This window comes from Phycodurus eques, chromosome 1 (genome assembly GCF_024500275.1).
Source record: "Phycodurus eques isolate BA_2022a chromosome 1, UOR_Pequ_1.1, whole genome shotgun sequence".
Classification (NCBI taxonomy): domain Eukaryota; kingdom Metazoa; phylum Chordata; class Actinopteri; order Syngnathiformes; family Syngnathidae; genus Phycodurus; species Phycodurus eques.
In genome coordinates this window covers 30,199,295-30,217,595 of record NC_084525.1, presented here as the reverse complement: position 1 = coordinate 30,217,595, position 18,301 = coordinate 30,199,295, and the positions used below count along the sequence as shown (strand labels likewise).

Here is an 18,301-nt window from a genome sequence, read left to right as displayed (position 1 = left end):
ATATTTGTCGATTTACATGTGTTTGATGATCTTAAAAAAAATATATATATAAGAATTTTAGAATGGGGCCAGTACTTTTTCACGGCACTGTACAGTATTAAAGAAAAAAACTATTCAAAGTTCCTTAGCCCTGTGTGGGAAAAGTAATGTCCCCCAAAACCTAATAACTGGTTGGGCCATCTTCAACATCAACAACTCAAATCAAACGTTTTCTATAACTGGCAATGAGTCTTTCACATCTCTCTGAAGATACTCTCCCTTGCAGAATTTTTTAATTTAGTTTATAAAAAAACTATTTTTAAAAAAGGGGTGTTTTTGAGCATGAATGGCCTTTTTAATGTCATGCCACTGCATTTCAATCGGATTAAAGTCTGGACTATGAATAGGGTACACCAAAACCTTTGTTTTGTTGTTTTTTAAGACATGATTGCTGGTGTGTTTTGGATCGCTATCCTGCTGCAGAAACCCAAGTGAGCTTCAGCTTGAGGTCACAAACTGATGGCTGAACATTCTCCTTAAGGATTTACTGTTAAAAGAGCAGAATTCCGTGTTCCATCTATCACCAAGTTGTCCAGGTCCTGAAGGCGCTAAGCAGCCCAAGACCATCACACTATGACCGCCATATTTGACTGTTCATATGATGTTCTTTTCTGAAATGCTGTGCTACATTTATGCCAAATGTAACGAGACACACACCTACCAAAAAGCTCAACTTTTATCTCGTCAGTTCATATAATATTTTCCAAAAAGTCTTGGGAGTCATTCAGATGTGTTTTGCAAAAGTAAGAAGAGCCTTTGGTTTTTTTTGGTCAGTATGGTTTTCGCCTTCGAACTCTGCCACAGATGGCATTTTTGCCCAGTCTCTTCCTTATAGTCCTTATGACCTTAATTGAGGCAAGGGAGACCTGTAGTACTTTAGAAGTTGTCCTGAGTTCCTTTGTAGCCTCCTGGATCAGTCATTGCTGTTCTCTTGGGGTAATCTTTCTTGGCTGGCCACTCTTCGAAAGGTTCACCACTGTTCCATGTTTTCTCCATGTGAGGATAATTGCTCTCACTCTGGTTCGCCTAAATCCTAAAACTTTAGAAATAACTTTTGTAACCCTTTTCAGACCGATTATTTCTCGACTGTTCTGGAATTTCTTTGGATCATATCATCTTGTTGCAGCTTTTTTAGATTTTTTTTGATTTTTTTTTTTTCCATGATTTTGTTGGGGCAGATTCTTTTTCAGTGATTTCTCAATTGAACAGGTCTGGAGGTAATCAAGATTTGGTGTGATCAGTGAAAATTGTGATTAGGCACAATTAATTTGGGATTTAACTAAGGGGGGTAAATACTTTTTCATCTAAAGAATTCCATACCGGATTGGTCGTGGCACGGGTTAACAACGTCCGATACCGGTAACCTGCAGGGCCCCGGTGGAAAGTCAGCTACTGTGGGTCGAAGACAAAGGAGAGGTCGAAAGCGGGTTCTTAGGCAGAAAGAGAAGGGGAGAAAGCCCAGCACCTAGAATTGAATGTGGGGACTTGGAATGTTGGGACTATGACAGGAAAATCTCGGAGTTGGTTGACATGATGATTAGGAGAAAGGATGATATATTGTGTGTCCAGGAGACCAGGTGTAAAGGCAGTAAGGCTAGAATTTTAAGGACAGGGTTTAAATTATTTTAACCATGGTGTAGATGGGAAGATAAATGGAGTAGGGGTTATTTTAAAGGAAGAGTTAGCTAAGAATGTCTTGGAGGTGAAAAGAGTATCAGATCGAGTGATGAGGCTGAAACTTGAAATTGAGGGTGTTATGTATAATGTGATTAGCGGCTATGCCCCATAGGTAGGATGTGACCTAGAGGTGAAAGGAACATTTCTGGAAGGAGCTAGATGAAGTAGTTTTGAGCATCCCAGACAGAGAGAGTGACGTGATTGGTGCAGATCTTAATGGACATGTTGGTGAAGGAAACCGGGGTGATGAAGAAGTAATATGTAAGTACGACATCCAGGAAAGGAACTTGGAGGGACAGATGGTGGTAGACTTTGCAAAAAGGATTGAAATGGCTGTAGTGAACACTTTCTTCCAGAAGAGGCAGGAACATAGGGCGGACTACAAGAGCGGTGGTAGAAGCACGCAAGTGGATGACATCTTGTGCAGACAATGTAATCTGAAGGAGGTTACTGACTGTAAAGTACTAGTAGGGGAGAGTGTGGCTAGACAGCATAGGATGGTGGTATGTAAGAGGACTCTGGTGGTTGGGAGGAAGGAAGATTAATAAGACAAAGGCAGAGCAGAGAGCCATGTGGAAGCTGGGAATGGAAGAATGTTGTGCAGCTTTTCGGGAAGATGAGAGACAGGCTCTCGGTAGACAGGAGGACCTTGCAAAAGACTGGCCCACTACAGCCAAGGTGATCAGAGAGACAGGCAGGAGAGTGCTTGGTGTATCTTCTAGCAGGAAAGGAGAGAAGGAGACGTGGTGGTGGAACCTCGCAGTACAGCAAAACATACAAGGAAAGAGGTTAGTTAAGAAGAAGTGGGACACTGAGAGGACAGAGGAGAGGCGAAAGGAATACATTGAGTTGCGACGTAGGGCAAAGGTAGCGGTGGCAAAGGCCAAACAAGAGGCATATGATGACATGTATGCCAGGTTGGACACTAAAGAAGGAGAAATATATCTATACAGGTTGGCCAGACAGAGGGATAGAGATGGGAAGGATGTGCAACAGGTTAGGGTGATTAAAGATTGAGATGGAAATGTGTTGACTGGTGCCAATAGTGTGCTGGACAGATGGAAAGAATACTTTGAGGAGTTGATGAATGAGAGAACGAAGAGTACAAGAGGCAAGTGTGGTGGACCAGGAAGTGACCAGCTTGTTCAACAGAATTCTAGCGGGTGAGAAGATGCCTGAGGAATGAAGGAAAAGTGTGCTGCTGCCCATTTTTTAGAACAATGGTGATGTGCAGAACTATAACGAACTAGTTATAACTAACTAAGAACTATATTGGGAACTATAGAGAAATAAAGTTGATGAGGCACATAATGAAGTTATGGGAAAGAGTAGTGGAGGCTAGACTCAGGACAGAAGTGAGTATTTGCGAGCAACAGTATGGTTGCATGCCTAGAAAGAGTAATGGAAATGTAGAGAGAAGGTCAGAAGGAGCTACATTGTGTCTTTGTGGATCCAGAGAAAGCCTATGACAGAGTAACCAGAGAGGAACTGTGGTACTGCATGCGGAAGTCTGGAGTGGCAGAGAAATATGTTAGAATAATACAGGACATGTATGAGCGCAGAAGAACAGTTGTGAGGTGTGCTGTAGGTGTGACAGAGGAGTTTAAGGTGGAGGTGGGACTGCATCAGGGATCAGCCCTGAGCCCCTTCCTGTTTGCAGTGGTGATGGATAGGCTGACAGATGAGGTTAGACTGGAATCCCCATGGACCATGATGTTTGCAGATGACATTGTGATCTGCAGTGAAAGCAGGGAGCAGGTGGAGGAACAGTTAGAAAGATTGAGGCATGCACTGAAAAGGAGAGGAATGAAGATTAGTTGAAGTAAAAGCAGAATATATGTGCATGAATGAGAGGGGTGGAGGGGAAAGAGTGAGGCTACAGGGAGAAGAGATAGCAAGGGTGGAGGCCTTTAAATACTTGGGGTCAAGAGTCCACAGCAATGGTGTGTGGTAAGGAAGTGAAGAAACTGGTCCAAGCAGATTGGAACGGGTGGAGGAAGGTGTCAGATGTGTTATGTGACAGAAGAGTCTCTGCGAGGATGAAGGGCAAAGTTTATAAAACAGGGGTGAGGCCAGCCATGATGGACAGATTAGAGACAGTGGCACTGAAGAGACAACAGGAAGCAGAGCTGGAGGTGGCGGAAATGAAGATGTTGAGGTTCACTCTCGGTGTGACCTGGTTGGATAAAATTAGAAATTAGCTCATCAGAGGGAGAGCCGAGGTTCGATGTATTGGAGACCAAGTTAGGGAGAGCAGACTTGGATGGTTTGGACACGTCCAGAGGAGAAATAGTGAGTATATTGGTAGAAGGATGATGAGGATGGAGCTGCCAGACAAGAGAGTTAGAGGAAGACCAAAGAGAAGGTTGATGGATGTCGTGAGGGAAGACATGAGGGCAGTTGGTGTTTGAGAGAAGGATGCAGGAGATGGGTTTACATGGAAAATGATGACACGCTGTGGCGACTCCTAACGGGACAAACCGAAAGGAAAAGGAGGGTAATTACTTTTTAGGTAACTTTGAATAGTTTTTTTCCTTAATAAATGAAATTACCATTTAAAAACTGCATTCGCTCATGTTATTTGTCTGATATTTACATTTCTCATTCTCCATTTCACATTGCATTTCATCTTAAACATAAGTGGGAAAACTATGCAAACAATATTAGAATTTGAGAAGGGGCCCAATACTTTATCACGGCACTGTATGTGCAGTCCATTTACCATTTTATAAAAAAAAAATAAAAACAATTAATTAATTTAAAAAAACTTCTTTAAAAACTGCATTTGTGTTTACTTGTGCCCCGTCCTGCATCAAAGCCTTTACAAACATGCAAAAAATAAGAAATCAGTAAGGAAGCAAACACTCTCACACCACTGCATCGAGGCAGTCTCATTCTTTGTTCCAACCACTGGATTCATACTTGCAGAGGGAGACCCTACTAGGAGCACATAGCCCTCGTTTTAAACAGAGGAGGTGTAAAGATCACGACTGTTAATGTATTATTTAAAAAGAAATCCTTACGTAATATGCATGACTGTTTTTATGTCACACCAGCTCTCAACATTCTTTTGTAGGCAAGCGAGGGTTTGGACTTTACTGATACATTTGGTCGAGGTGTTATAATCACTGGACTCCCCTTTCCACCGAAGTTAGACCCTCGAATCATTTTGAAGATGCAATTCTTAGATGAGATGAACCGAAAAAAATTGCCTGGCCAGAAGGTAAGATGAATTATATTTATTATTTAGAACATGCAAAATGAATGTACTTGTTACTTTCGATGTCAGTATGGCCTTTTTAAATGAGTGGGCCTGACCATGCTTGAAAATTCACCCATCTTTGCAAGTGCCATTATCCTGGTGTAAATGTGTGTATATTAGGCAACCTGAACATAACCCCCCTAAAAATTACCCAGTACCCAGTAGTGCACCTTGAAAAGTTTGCCTCGACACTAGGGCCGCATGATATTGTGTTTGAGCATTGACATCGTGATGTACGTCCGCGCACTAGTCACAGCGCAGAGTCTGCTGCGATGTTGGTGTACTGTAATATACAGTGAATCAACTTTTCATATTAAAACTGACCAGCAGAGGGACCTGTTTGGCTATGCTCAAAAGATTAGGACCGATGTTGGTGTAATTTTTATTTATTTTATTTTAACACACGGAGCAGCCCAGTATTTTATACTCATCTGCATGTATGATAACTATGAATGAGGACAGGGGAAAGAATCTAAACCTGCTACATTCCCTATTTCGCTCTTCAGAATGAAACTACACAGCCACGGCAGCTACGTGAGTGCACGAGGTGTGTTCAGGGACACTATGTAAATGGGAGGGAATGTGTTATTTTGCAATACAGTGCATGATTGTAAAAATAAATTAATAGGAAAATTTGTATCAGAACGCTTTAGTTAAAACAAGTTACAATCACACTGTGATTATATGGAATTGATTTTGTTTTGTAATATAAGAATAGATACATTTTTTTTAATATAGTCAGCCAGAGCTGCGAGGAATGCAAAGTTATCAATGTCCTTTCACCGATCATTCCTGTCATACTGTGTTTCGTGTTTTTGTTTGCACATTAAAGACGAAAGTCCTGTTTTTGTTTTAATTCCTCATTTTAAAAAAGACCATTCAAGCAACACGTTTTTCCTCATGTTTTTGAGATTGTAGGTTGAAAGCTGCAGCTGGCTACTAGTATGGACTGAATGAGTGGAAACAATGTTGAAATGAAATGCCAGTATTTTGAGGCTAATAGCTCATAAGCAACATATTGGGGGTGCAGAACTATGGAGTAATTAGTTTTTGTCCCAGTGAATGTAGTTCAAAACTTTTAATTAATGAACTGAACTGGTTCATTTTTGGAACGATGAACTGAACTTTGAACTAGTTTGCGTTGAAAATGAACTTTCCCAACACTGATCCTGTATTATTTCACATTGCAATATGTATCGTAAGTTTAACAAAAAGCACATTATTTTCTTCCAATATCATGCAGCCCTACTCACAAAAAAGGTTAAGTCCATATGCCAGAAAGTGAACAGTTAGTCATCCATTTTGCTATGGAGGAGCCAAGAATTTTGGGGCTCGTACCTTGACGAATGCCTAATAGGGAATTTACCCGAATGACAGACAAGATTGTTTGAGACTTATTTACCTGACATATACAAGGACTGTAAATTGAGGTTTAGCATTCCAAGGCCATTCTGGAACACCTGCTTGGTAAAATAAAATCTAGTATTAGGACATTATTTTAGTCTTGCTTTGACATGTTTGTTGTTTGAGGTGTGTATGTATCTGTTGCAGTTCCTTACAGGGCAGGAGTGGTACAGAGAGCAGGCGTTCAGAGCTGTCAACCAGGCGATTGGCAGAGTCATTCGCCACAAGGATGACTATGGAGCCATCTTCCTGTGTGATCAGAGGTCAGATACACTGCTTATCATTCGCTGTAAACCAGTCTCTTGATTATAAAATGCTGCTATAAATTTCCTAATAGTTGTTGTGGAATAAGGATGCTAAAGTGAGTGTGTTTTTCTTCTAGGTAGTTTATGCTTGATAACATCAGTGTTAAGAATAACATGGGACACACATTTAATTCCAATGTGAACACAGGGCATGCCAATTATCTACTTAATTGCTGCGAAAATTTTTATTTTCCGTGATATTCTTCCGCTTATCCGGGCTCGGGTCGCGGGGACAGCATCTTAAGCAGGGAAGCCCAGATTTCCCTCTCCTCAGCCACTTCATCCAACTCCTCCAGGGGGATCCTGAGGCGTTCCGAGACCAAACGGAAGACATAGTCTCTCCAGCACGTCCTGCGTCGTCCCCGGGGCCTCCCCCCAGTGGGATGTGCCCGGAACACCTCCAGGAGTCATCCTAACAAGAGCCTCATCTGGCTCCTTGAGATGTGGAGGAGCAGTGGCTCGACTCTGTACCCATCCTGGATGACCAAGCTTTTCACCCTGTCTCTAAGGGAGAGCCTGGACACCTTGCAGAGGAGACTCATTTCGGCCACTTGGATTTGTGATCTTGTTCTTTCGGTCACGACCCGTGACCATTGGTGAGGGTAGGAACGTAGATCGACCAGTAAATCAAAAGCTTAGAATTTTGACTCAGCCCCTTCTTCATAACAGACCAGTACAGAGCCTGTATTACTACACAACCTGCACCGATCCACCGGTTGATCTTCCGCTCCATTCTTCCCTCACTTGTGAATAAGACCCCAAGATACTTGAACTTCTCCACTTGGGCCAGGATCTCATCCCCGACCCGGAGAGGGCATTTTATGGTACCCCTCTCCAACTGAGTACCATGGTCTCAGATTCTGAGGGTGCTGTTTCTTATCCCAACCGCTTCACACTCTGCTGTGAACCGGTCCAGTGAGAGTGGAAGATCATGGTTTGAAGCTATCAGAGCTTCAAACCATCTGCAAAAAGCAGAGATGTAATACTGAGGTCACCAAACCGGACCCCCTCAATGCCTCGGCTGCGCCTGTAAAGTCTTTCCATAAAGGTTATGAACAGAATTGGTGACAAAAGGCAGCCTTGGCCCAGTCCAACCCTCACTGGAAACGAATCCGACTTACAATGCGAACCAAATTCTGACACCGGTTGTACAGGGATCGAACAGCCCCTAGTAGGGGGTCTTTTACCCTATACTGCCGTAGCAACTTCTACAGGGCACACCGAGGGACACAGTCGAATGCCTTCTCCAAGTTCACAAAACAAAGCTTAGACCGGTTGGGCAAACTCCCATGCACCCACGGGACCATGCTGAAGGTGTAGAACTGGTCCACTATTCCCCACCCAGGACGAGAACCACACTGCTCCTCCTAAATCTGAGATTCGACTTCCCAACAGATTCTCCTCTCCAGAACCCCAGACTAGACCTTACCAGGGAGGCTGGGGAGTGTGATCAACCAATAGTTACAACAAACCCTCTGGTCCCCCTTCTTAAAAAGGGGGGCTAACACCCCCATCTGCCAATCCAGAGGCGCAGTCCCCGATGTCCATGCGATGTTGCAGAGGCATGTCAACCAGGAGAGCCCAACAACATCCCGAGCCTTTAGGATCTCATCCACCCCCGGGGCCTTACCACCGAGGAGCTTTTGCACCACCTCGATACACCTCAACCCCAGAGATAGGAAAGCCCATCTCAGAGTCCCCAGATTCGGCTTCTTCATAGGAAAGTGTGTCCGTGGAATGGAGGTACTCTTCAAAGTATTCGGCCCACCGACTCACAACATCTTGTGTCGAGGTCAGTTGCGCCCTATCCCCACTATACAGTGTTGATGGTTCACTGCTTCCCCCCTCCTGAGACACCGCTTGGTGGACCAGAATTTCTTGGAACCCATCTGGATGTCGTTCTCCATGGCCTCACCAAGCTCCTCCTACACCTGAGTTTTTGCCTCGGTGACCACCAGAGCTGCAGTCCTCTTGGCCAGCCAGTACCCATCAGTTACCTGCGGAGTCCACAGGCCAAAAAGGCCCGATAGGCCTCAGCACCATGGTCTGAACATGGTGTTCGTTACGGAGCTGTGACAAGCACAGAAGTCCGATAACGGGACACGCATACTGTAGCGCCTAGGCTCATTGGGACACACTAACCCCTCCACCACGATAAGGTGATGGCTCAGGATTACCTTGTGTAATTATTAAAACAATTACACAAGGTTATTCATCATATTATTTTACTATACTCTGATTCACCTGGGAGTTTATTTTGTACAATGGCTGCTCATTTTCTTTTTCTTTCCTTCTATTCTTTTACTTTTGGATCAGATACACCACAGCAACTTAAACTATAACAGTTCACCTCATTGGAAAGCCATAAACTATGTGACATTCCAAGATAGGTAATGAAAACCGATTTCTAAAATGTAATTTTCACAGGTTTAAAAACAGAGACGCACAATCTCACCTTCCTTCATGGGTGAGGCCTTGTGTGCGTTTTTATGACAACTTTGGGAACATTGTCCGTGATGTCTGCCAGTTCTTCAGGGTGGCGCAGAAAATGGTACGCCAGTTGTTCTTGACTCATGCTCCTACTACGAATTTACAGTATGTGATGTATTGTAATTTGTAAATCATACAATATATGCTATACTTCTGTTGCATTTCTGGTTATAGTGAAAATGTGTTGTATAATCATGATGGGGTTCAAAAGTTGTGAAGACTTTCAATACTAGTTTTACCATTCTACATAATGGATATGTTGTTGTTCTTTTTCTTTATTTTTTATTTTATTTTTTATTTTTATTTTTTGTAAATGTCTAACCAGAGGCCTGTGTTGGAGAAGAACCCTGGCTCTGATCCCTCAGTGTTTGCTGCCAGTAGTTCTCTGTTGTCAGTCCCTCAGTGCTCTGGTTCTACTTCTTACACACCATCCCAGAAACCATACACTCAGAAGGCCAAAATGCTGGACATGCACACTTCTACTCTAAAAAGAAGGAGGGGTCAGTGTTTATTTGAGCTTGTAGACACTTTCTGCTTAACCTCTTCAATATATTATTTTGATTTCGTCTTATCCTGTCTCCTTGTAGATGAAGATACTGAATATGCTAGTATGTTTAAACAGTATGAGTCTCAGACTCAAAAGAGTGAAATAAAACCAAGCAACCTGTTTGATGCACTTGAGCGAGTAGAGCACCAAAGAGGAGGCAATGGGACTTTGGGAGCAGGGACGGTAGGTTAATTAATTTATTTATTTATTATATATATATATTTATTTATTTTGGGTTTTTTTTTGTCTTGAGAGACCACAATGAAAAATATTTTTCACATTTCATATACAGTATAGGGAAATATGATGAACTATTTTCGCTCCCCTGTGTGTTCCATACAACAGCTTTTGGTGAGGAACTTTTCAAGCTCTTACAGGAGACATATTTTGCCAAACCAACATTTTCTAGTATTTGGGATGAAATATTGTTTCTAAGGTGCCTCCAAATTACATTTGAATTAATATCATCCACGCGGCGGCACGGTGATCGACTGGTTAGCACATCTGCCTCACAGTTCTGGGCATCCGAGTTCAAATCCGGCCACGCCTGTGTGGAGTTTGCACGTTCTCCCCGTGCCTGTGTGGGTTTTCTCCGGGCACTCCGGTTTCCTCCCACATCCCAAAAACATGCATTCATTGGTGACTCTAAATTGCCCGTAGGTGTGACTGTGAGTGCGAATGGTTGTTTGTTTGTATATACCCTGCGATTGGCTGGCAACCAGTTCAGGGTGTACCCCGCCTCCTGCCCGATGGCAGCTGGGATAGGCTCCAGCACGCCTGCGACCCTAGTGAGGAGAAGCTGCTCAGAAAATGGATGGATGGGTGTTTTTGTCTTGAGAGACCACAATGAAAAATATTTTTCAAATTTCAGAAACAGTATAGGGAAATATGATGAACTATTTTCGCTCCCCTGTGTGTTCCATACAACAGCTTTTGGTGAGGAACTTTTCAAGCTCTTACAGGAGACATATTTTGCCAAACCAACATTTTCTAGTATTTAGGATGAAATATTGTTTATAAGGTGCCTCCAGGAAATAAATTACATTTGAATTAAAATCATCCACGCGGCGGCACGGTGATCGACTGGTTAGCAAATCTGCCTCACAGTTCTGGGCATCCGGGTTCAAATCCGGCCACGCCTGTGTGGAGTTTGCATGTTCTCCCCGTGCCTGCGTAGGTTTTCTCTGGTATAGGATGAAGCTCACCTGCAACCCGAATAAGGATAAGCGGTATAGAAAATCCCCTCCTTGAGTCGTCACCTTATCATGGTGGAGGGGTTTGTGTGTCCCAATGGTCCTAGGAACTAAGTTGTTTGGGGCTTCACGGCCCTAGGAGGGTCACCCATGGAAAACAGGTCCTAGGTGAGGGACCAGACAAAGCAAGGCTCTAAAAACCCCTATGACGAGCAAAATAAATGGACATAGGTTTCCCTTGCCCGGATGCAGGTCACCGGGGCCCCACTCTGGAGGTGGGGCTCAAAGGCGAGCGCCTGGTGGCGGGGCCTGCACCCATTGGGCCCGGCCGAGCACAGCCCGAAAGGGTAACCTGGGTCCCCTTTCTCGTGGGCTCACCACCTGTGGGAGGGGCCATAGTTGTCGGGTGCAGTGTGAGCTCGGCGGTGGTCGAAGGCGAGGACCTTGGCAATCCAATCCTCGGCTACAGAAACTGGGTCTCGGGACGTGGAATGTCACCTCTCTGGCAGGGAAGGAGTCTGAGCTGGTATGTGAGGTCGAGAAGTTCTGACTAGATATAGTCTGCTCACCTCCACACATGGCTTGGGCTCTGGTACCAGTTGTCTTGAGAGGGGTTGGAATCTCTTCCGCTCTGGAGTTGCCCACGGTGAGAGGCGCCGAGTAGGTGTGGGTATACTTATTGTACCCCCCCCCCGGCTCGGCGCTTGTACATTGGGGTTCACCCCAGTGGACGAGAAGGTTGCCTCCCTCTGCCTTCGGGTCCTGACTGTTGTTTGTGCCTATGCACCAAACAGCAGTTCAGAGTACCCACCCTTTTTGGAATCCTTGGAGGGGTTGCTGGAGAGCCCCCCCGCTGGGGACTCTATCGTTCTCCTGGGGGACTTTAATGCTCACGTGGGCAATGACCTGGAAGGGCGTGATTGGGTTAGTCGGTGCATGTTGTGGTGGCAATCCCCGAACCCGTTGGTGGACACCAGTGGTGAGGGATGCCGTCAAGCTGAAGAAGGAGTCCTATCGGGCCTTTTTGGCATGTGGGACTCTTGAGGCAACTGATGGGTACCAGCTGGCCAAGCGGAATGCAGCTTTGGTGGTCGCTGAGGCAAAAACTCTGGCGTGGTAGGAGTTCGGTGAGGCCATGGAGAACGATTTCCAACGGCTTCGAGGAAATTCTGGTCCACCATCCGGCGTCTCTGGAGGGGGAAGCAGTGCACCATCAACACTGTGTATAGTGGGGATAGGGGACTGCTCACCTCAACTCGGGACGTTGTGAGGCGGTGGGGAGAATATTTCGAGGATCTCCTCAATTCCACCGACACGCCTTCCCATGACGAAGCAGAGTCTGGGTTCTCTGAGGCGGGCTGTTGGATTTATCTTGCCCAACATTATAAAAAATAGACACAAAAGGAATGAAGACGCTGGTTTCTTTTTCTCATGAGGAGGGCGCATGGGAGATTGTTCAGATTACAGCCTCTCAACACGCTCTGAACAATCTCTCCCGTCGCTCCTGCATTTATTTGAAAATAGGGAGGTTTCTAAGTTTACAAGACATAACGTACTAAGCTACAAGACACAACACACTAAGGGTAGGGTTTCAAGGTGAAAACATGGCACCTGCCACGTCCTTCTCTCAGATGATTCCTGCTGAGTCATCTTCTTGAAGGCGAGACATCTTTCTTTCTAAACATTGTCCATAATACTAATGCAAGCTAAGCAAATAAATGATAACTTCTACAATATATCTAACACGGGCTCTTCTATCTCTGGGGCTGAGGTCACCGACTTGGTTAAAAAGCTCCTCTGTGGCAAGGCCCCAGGGCTAGATGAGATTCGCATGGAGTTCCTAAAGGCTCTGGATGTTGTGGGGCTGTCCTGGTTGACAGGCTTCTGCAACATCACGTGGACATCAAGGACAGTGCTTCTGGATTGTCAGACTGGGGTGGTCGTCCGCCTTTTGAAAATGGGGTACCGCAGGGTGTGTTCCAACTACAGGGGATCACACTCCTCAGCCTCCCTGGTAAGGTTTATTCAGGGTGGTGGAGAGGAGGGTACATCGGGAAGTTGAATCTCAGATTCAGGAGGAGCAGTGTGCTTTCCGTCCTGGCCATGCAACAGTAGACCAGCTCTACACCCTCAGCAGGGTCCTCGAGTGTGCATGGGCGTTCGCCCAACCAGTCTACATGTGTTTTGTGGACTTGGAGAAGGCGTTCGACCATGTACCTCGGGGAGTCCTATGGAGGGTGCTTCGGGAGTATGGGGTGCCAGAACCCCCTGATAAGGGCTGTTCGGTCCCTGTACGACCAGTGCCAGAGTTTGGTACGCATTGCTGGCAGCAAGTCTGACTCCTTTCCGGTTAGGGTTGGACTCCGCCAAGGCTGCCTTTTGTCACCGATGTCACTGATGTGGTTCTGTTGGCTTGATCAAGCCGTGATCTCCAACTCTCACTGGAGCAGTTTGAAGTGTGAGGAGGCTCGGATGAGAATCAGCACCTCCAAATATGTGACCAAGGTCCTCAGTCGGAAAAGGGTGGAGGGCACGCCACCCTTTTTCAGGTCGGGATGAGATCCTTCCCCAAGTGGAGAAGTTCAAATATATTGGGGTCTTGTTCACGAGTGAGGGAAGAACGGAACGGGAGATCGACAGGCGGATCGGTGGAGCGTCTGCAGTGATGCGGACTTTGTATCGGTCCGTTGTGGTGAAGAAGGAGCTTAGCTGAAAGGCGAAGCTCTCTATTTACCAGTCAGTCTACGTTCCTACCCTCACCTATGGTCACGAGCTGTGGGTCGTGACCGAAAGAACAATATCCCGGATGCAAGTGGCCAAAATGAGTTTCCTCCGCAGGGTGTCCGGGCTCACCCTTAGAGATAGGGTGAGAAGTTTGGTCATCCAGAAGGGGTGATGAGGTGTTTCGGGTACGTCCCACCGGCAGGAGACCCGGGGACAGCCCAGGACACGCTGGAGAGACTACGTCTCTCAGCTTGCCTGGGAACACCTTGTTGATCCCCTCGGAAGAGCTGGAGGAAGTGGCTGGGGAGAGGTGAGTCTGGGCTTCCCTGCTAAAGCTACTGCCCCCGCGACCCGACTTCAGATAAGCGGAAGAAAATGGATGGATGGATGGTATAGAAAATGGATGGATTATTTTGGTTTTTTATTTTAATCTTTTTTAAATTGCCCATTTCTTTTCTAGCAAAATAATTTGTCCACACTGTCACTTCAATACGACAAGAGGATGGATGAGATGATGCGTGGAGGGAAACGCAAAATAAAATTGGTCCAAGAAAAGGTATTTGTCATTTTCAATAAAACAACAATTTCACAGGTATCAAACACAAAGCCTGGGGGACGGATCGGGCCCGCCACATCATTTTATGTGGCCCACGAAAGCAAATCAAATGTGTGTCAGCTTCCATGGATCTTGTTTAAATCTGTACCAAAATTATTGTCATATGTAATAGATAATAATTATTGCAAAAACATTTTTGTTGCCAAACCCGTTTTTACAGTAATTTGATCAATAGTTGAACAAACTGTTGTCCTTGACTTCTGATATCTAAACTAGTTATCCATCAATTTGTTCTCATGTAATAATATGAGGGGGTTAAACATTCATAAGGTTTCCCATTCATATTGGCCCACTGAGGGAAACCGTAAGTCCGTAGCCCGTGACAAAAATGAGTTTGACACTCCTGAACTATTTGGCAGAGCCTATTCTACAGTATATTTTTTGAAAGCATTAAAACAGTTTATCTTCCTCCACAGCTGCCTCTACAGTTGTGAAGTAATTTACCCTTATGTCACATTTTTTAATTGACAGCAGAAAATGTGGAACAAATCTGACCAAGCTTAAGAAGCCAAGCCAACTAATGTACTTGCATTTAGTCATTCCAATTGTTATTGCATTAATAAATCAATAATAGCAAAAGGTGATCATTTAAACTGCTATAGTTGCCGTTTCGATATTTGTCTCAGCTGTGTTAGTAAATACACTTCAAGTAGAACAGTAGAATGACTTCCATGCAAACACTTGAGTGTCTATTTTGCCCCACTAAAGCATTTCATTAGGTAGTGAGGATAAACGGTACGGAAAATGAATGAATGACTAAGCTGTAATGACCCATTATTTTAAATGTAAAATTATGTATTTTAATGACATTTATTGTCTCACAAAGGGGTTTTGTTCCTCCCCACTGAAGCATGATAGTGTGGAAATCACGTATGATTTGGGTCCCCCTCATCCATATATCTGCACCAAAACCAGTTATTCTTCAATCCTAGCAAAAACCTTGCTCATTGACCCTGTATCAAACAAGTTTTTTAGACTTTAATTGGAGATTTTGCTTGTTATAACAAGCGTCCTACTGGAAACGGAGGTCTATCTTATACAGCTGTCTCTGTATATGTCACTGTCATTGTGTATTAACAGCTATTAATAATTTGTCCTCATCTTTATTCTTTTTAAAGAAGCCAAGTGTTTCTTGTGTTGTTACTGGTGATGGGAAAAACAACTTCGCTAGGAACTTCCTGGGAGAAATGAAATCATCACTCAGCCAGGTCAACTTTGAGCAAATTCGCCAGGCTCTGTATTCATACAAGAAAAATGACAACCTGGACAATCTGCTGCTAGACACGTCTTTATTAACCCATGACCCTCATACTTACAGACTTTACCAGGGTAAGTCATTTGTATTATAAAGTACTTGTCTGAGTTCTTTCAGTGACCATTTTTAAATTGACACACTACGTTGCTCAAGTCTGTTTGCATATCTTTGTGTATACACAAGCGTGAAGTTGTGAACATTAATTCCCACTGACAGAATATTTAGCTTCTCTTCACTATAGAACCATTGGTTAATTGAGGTACTTGTACTACCTAGTACTACTTCAAGTATCTGGTCAGTCTGGGGTCCAAACGTGCTGAGCTGATACCATTTTTGTGACATAAACTGTGGATTGTTGCTCATTTGTCAAGCAGATTCGTCATCATCGTGTCATTGTAATGTTTGAGGTTACACGGGTAGCCATGACAAAAATAAACACACATCCTAATACAGTGGAAAAGTGGCATTAGGACCTCCAAGTAATGCACTATTCTGGAAAGAGAGCACTACTGTTATAATATTCTATTACAATTCTCAGTATCTTATGACATTTTTAAATTGTAAACTTTGCTGATCCCCAAGGGAAAATCTGAGGCCTATATATAAACAGGGGCTTAAAGAATGAGATGTTCCTTATGTATTACAGTGTTACATGTATTTCTGAGTTATTAGTTGAATAAAAGTCACCAAATGTGTCACAGGTTTATACTCCTTTATACGACCACATCACAGGAAGACATTTGACGAGAAATGCCTGGAGCTGACTGGTACTGGCTGTGGATACAAACTGGAAGAGTCTCTGTACAAAGATGAGAAGAGAGCAGGGATGTCGCATAGTGGTACAACTACAAAACAAGTCCAGTCAAGCAGCCTACCCTAAGTCACACAAGACAGTAGCTGTACATCCAAAGTCTTAATCTTTATTTTCCTGTCCAACAGATGAACAACCCAGTGGGCTTTCATCATCCAGTTCCAGTTTTACATCAAGTACGCAGCTGAATGTAGAACAATTCAAACGAGGACATCAAGGTCCTCGAGAAACTCAGACTGGTAGGTCATGCATACAAAGGAAATGTAACTCTATGCACAGAGCGCAATTCATAAACATGAGCATTGAATGTCAGTCATGTAACGCATTGGCAGAGACGTAAAAAAGAACAACCTGTAAATGCTGCTTTTTTTGTGGTGTACCGGGAGGGGGGGAAAATAGTTTATTTTCTTGGGGGGGCAAAAACTTGAGGTTTATGGTTACCTTCATGTGCACACTTTTATATAACCAGGGATGTGCCAAATCAAACGAATGTCAGTTCACTCCTGCTGACAATTAAAGCTCTGGTTACGTCTAAATAAAGTTCAGCTGATTTGGGGGAATTTTTGGCAAACTACATCCTGAACACCAACATTGACGCATTCTGTGAGCAGCACAATGCTGTGGCATTTGATTATTTTACTGTAGCTGGAACTTGGAGATTTTACATAAGGCCGAAGGGCTTATTAATGGTCTCAAAAATAAACAAAAGTTTGGCTTCTGCAGAATAAAGTAATTTTGGAATCACAATCTTAGGTATTAGGTAGTGTTCTTATTGAACAAGAAAGTCCAGACTCCTCCATGTTTACCAGGCACTGATCCAAAGAGTCAAGTCCAGGCTGCCTTTTTGGCTGATGTGAAAAAAGCACTTGGCCCAGAGGGATCAGCTCAACTCTATCAAGCCGTTAACGCCTACAAGAAGACAGACAACTATGAAAATATGGTGACTGCGGCTGTTGCCTTATTCACAGAGAGAGATGAAAACTTCAGCCTTTTACTGAGTAAGTAGTCTCATCATGTTTGAATGTCTTTTTTCAGTTTACCTTTACTTTTCTTTCTCTTCTGAAGGATTTGGAAATATAATTCGCCATCACCATAAGAAGCAGTACAAAGAGATGTTGAGAGCATTGATGGGTCAAGGTGCTGACACTGCTCCTGCAAAAACAGATGAGACAAAAACAGAGGAAAGACAATCAAGTGCATGATTTTACTGAAGTTGCTATCATACCATTTCCAAATCATTTGAAACTCAGTGGAAAGCCTCTTTGTATATATTGTACAGTATGTGCAAAATATTATGATTACTGAATAATTCTGTTTGTATGCTTTTTCTTGGGGGGGGGGGGTTTACTTAAATAAAGTGAACATATTTTAATTTCAAACAGACAGTTGTAGTCTTGGTGAATTAACTAATTCTAGTTTTAATGCAATACCTTAAACCAGGCTTTCCCAAACCTTTTAAGCCATACACCCCCTTCAACATCTGGACAGTTAGTGCACACCCTCAAAAACGAAAGCATGTTAATAGCCACTGAAAACATGGTCGAGTGAAGTTAAAAATTACATTCATGTCAAATGTTTTAAATTTAGCCTTTTAATTTAGTTGGGGAAAAAACTTACATTGGTGGAGGACACCACAGTACATCCCGTAAGTGTTTACAGCACTTTTGTTTCTTATTCCATTATGGATTAAATTAATTATTTTCCTCAAAATTCTACACACAACACCCCATAATGACGGTGTTAAAAAAAAAGATTTTTGCAAATTTATCAAAAGCAATAATGAGAATTCACATATGCATAAATGTAGCATTTGCAATGAAATTCAAATTTCAGCTCAGGTGCATCCTGTTTCCACTGGTCGTCCTTGAGATGTTTCTGCAGCTTAACTGGCGTCCACTTGTGGTAAATTCAACTGCTTAGACATAATTTGTCCCACAGTTGACAGCACAAATCGAGCATGAACTCAAAGAAAGTGTCC

At 43.6% G+C, this 18,301-nt stretch overlaps 1 protein-coding gene across 7 annotated transcripts in view; it reads left to right on the top strand.

Annotated features, from left to right (window-relative positions):
* rtel1 (regulator of telomere elongation helicase 1) overlaps positions 1–17,657 on the top strand; it is a 60,120-nt gene extending 42,463 nt beyond the window's left edge. For 3 of the 7 annotated variants that reach the window (XM_061686871.1, XM_061686861.1, XM_061686853.1), the window contains 11 exons: positions 4,793–4,939; positions 6,530–6,645; positions 9,115–9,238; positions 9,503–9,677; positions 9,765–9,907; positions 14,102–14,197; positions 15,376–15,586; positions 16,214–16,351; positions 16,452–16,562; positions 17,133–17,321; positions 17,389–17,657. In XM_061686871.1, the coding sequence (XP_061542855.1) occupies positions 4,793–4,939; positions 6,530–6,645; positions 9,115–9,238; positions 9,503–9,677; positions 9,765–9,907; positions 14,102–14,197; positions 15,376–15,586; positions 16,214–16,351; positions 16,452–16,562; positions 17,133–17,321; positions 17,389–17,525 (1,587 nt within the window). In that variant the 3' untranslated portion in view covers positions 17,526–17,657. Of the gene's footprint in view, positions 1–4,792; positions 4,940–6,529; positions 6,646–9,114; positions 9,239–9,502; positions 9,678–9,764; positions 9,908–14,101; positions 14,198–15,375; positions 15,587–16,213; positions 16,369–16,451; positions 16,563–17,076; positions 17,322–17,388 lie in introns of those variants that run through there. The other 4 variants (XR_009769276.1, XR_009769277.1, XM_061686882.1 and 1 more) reach the window with 4 other exon arrangements.
* Positions 17,658–18,301: the final 644 nt, after the last annotated feature.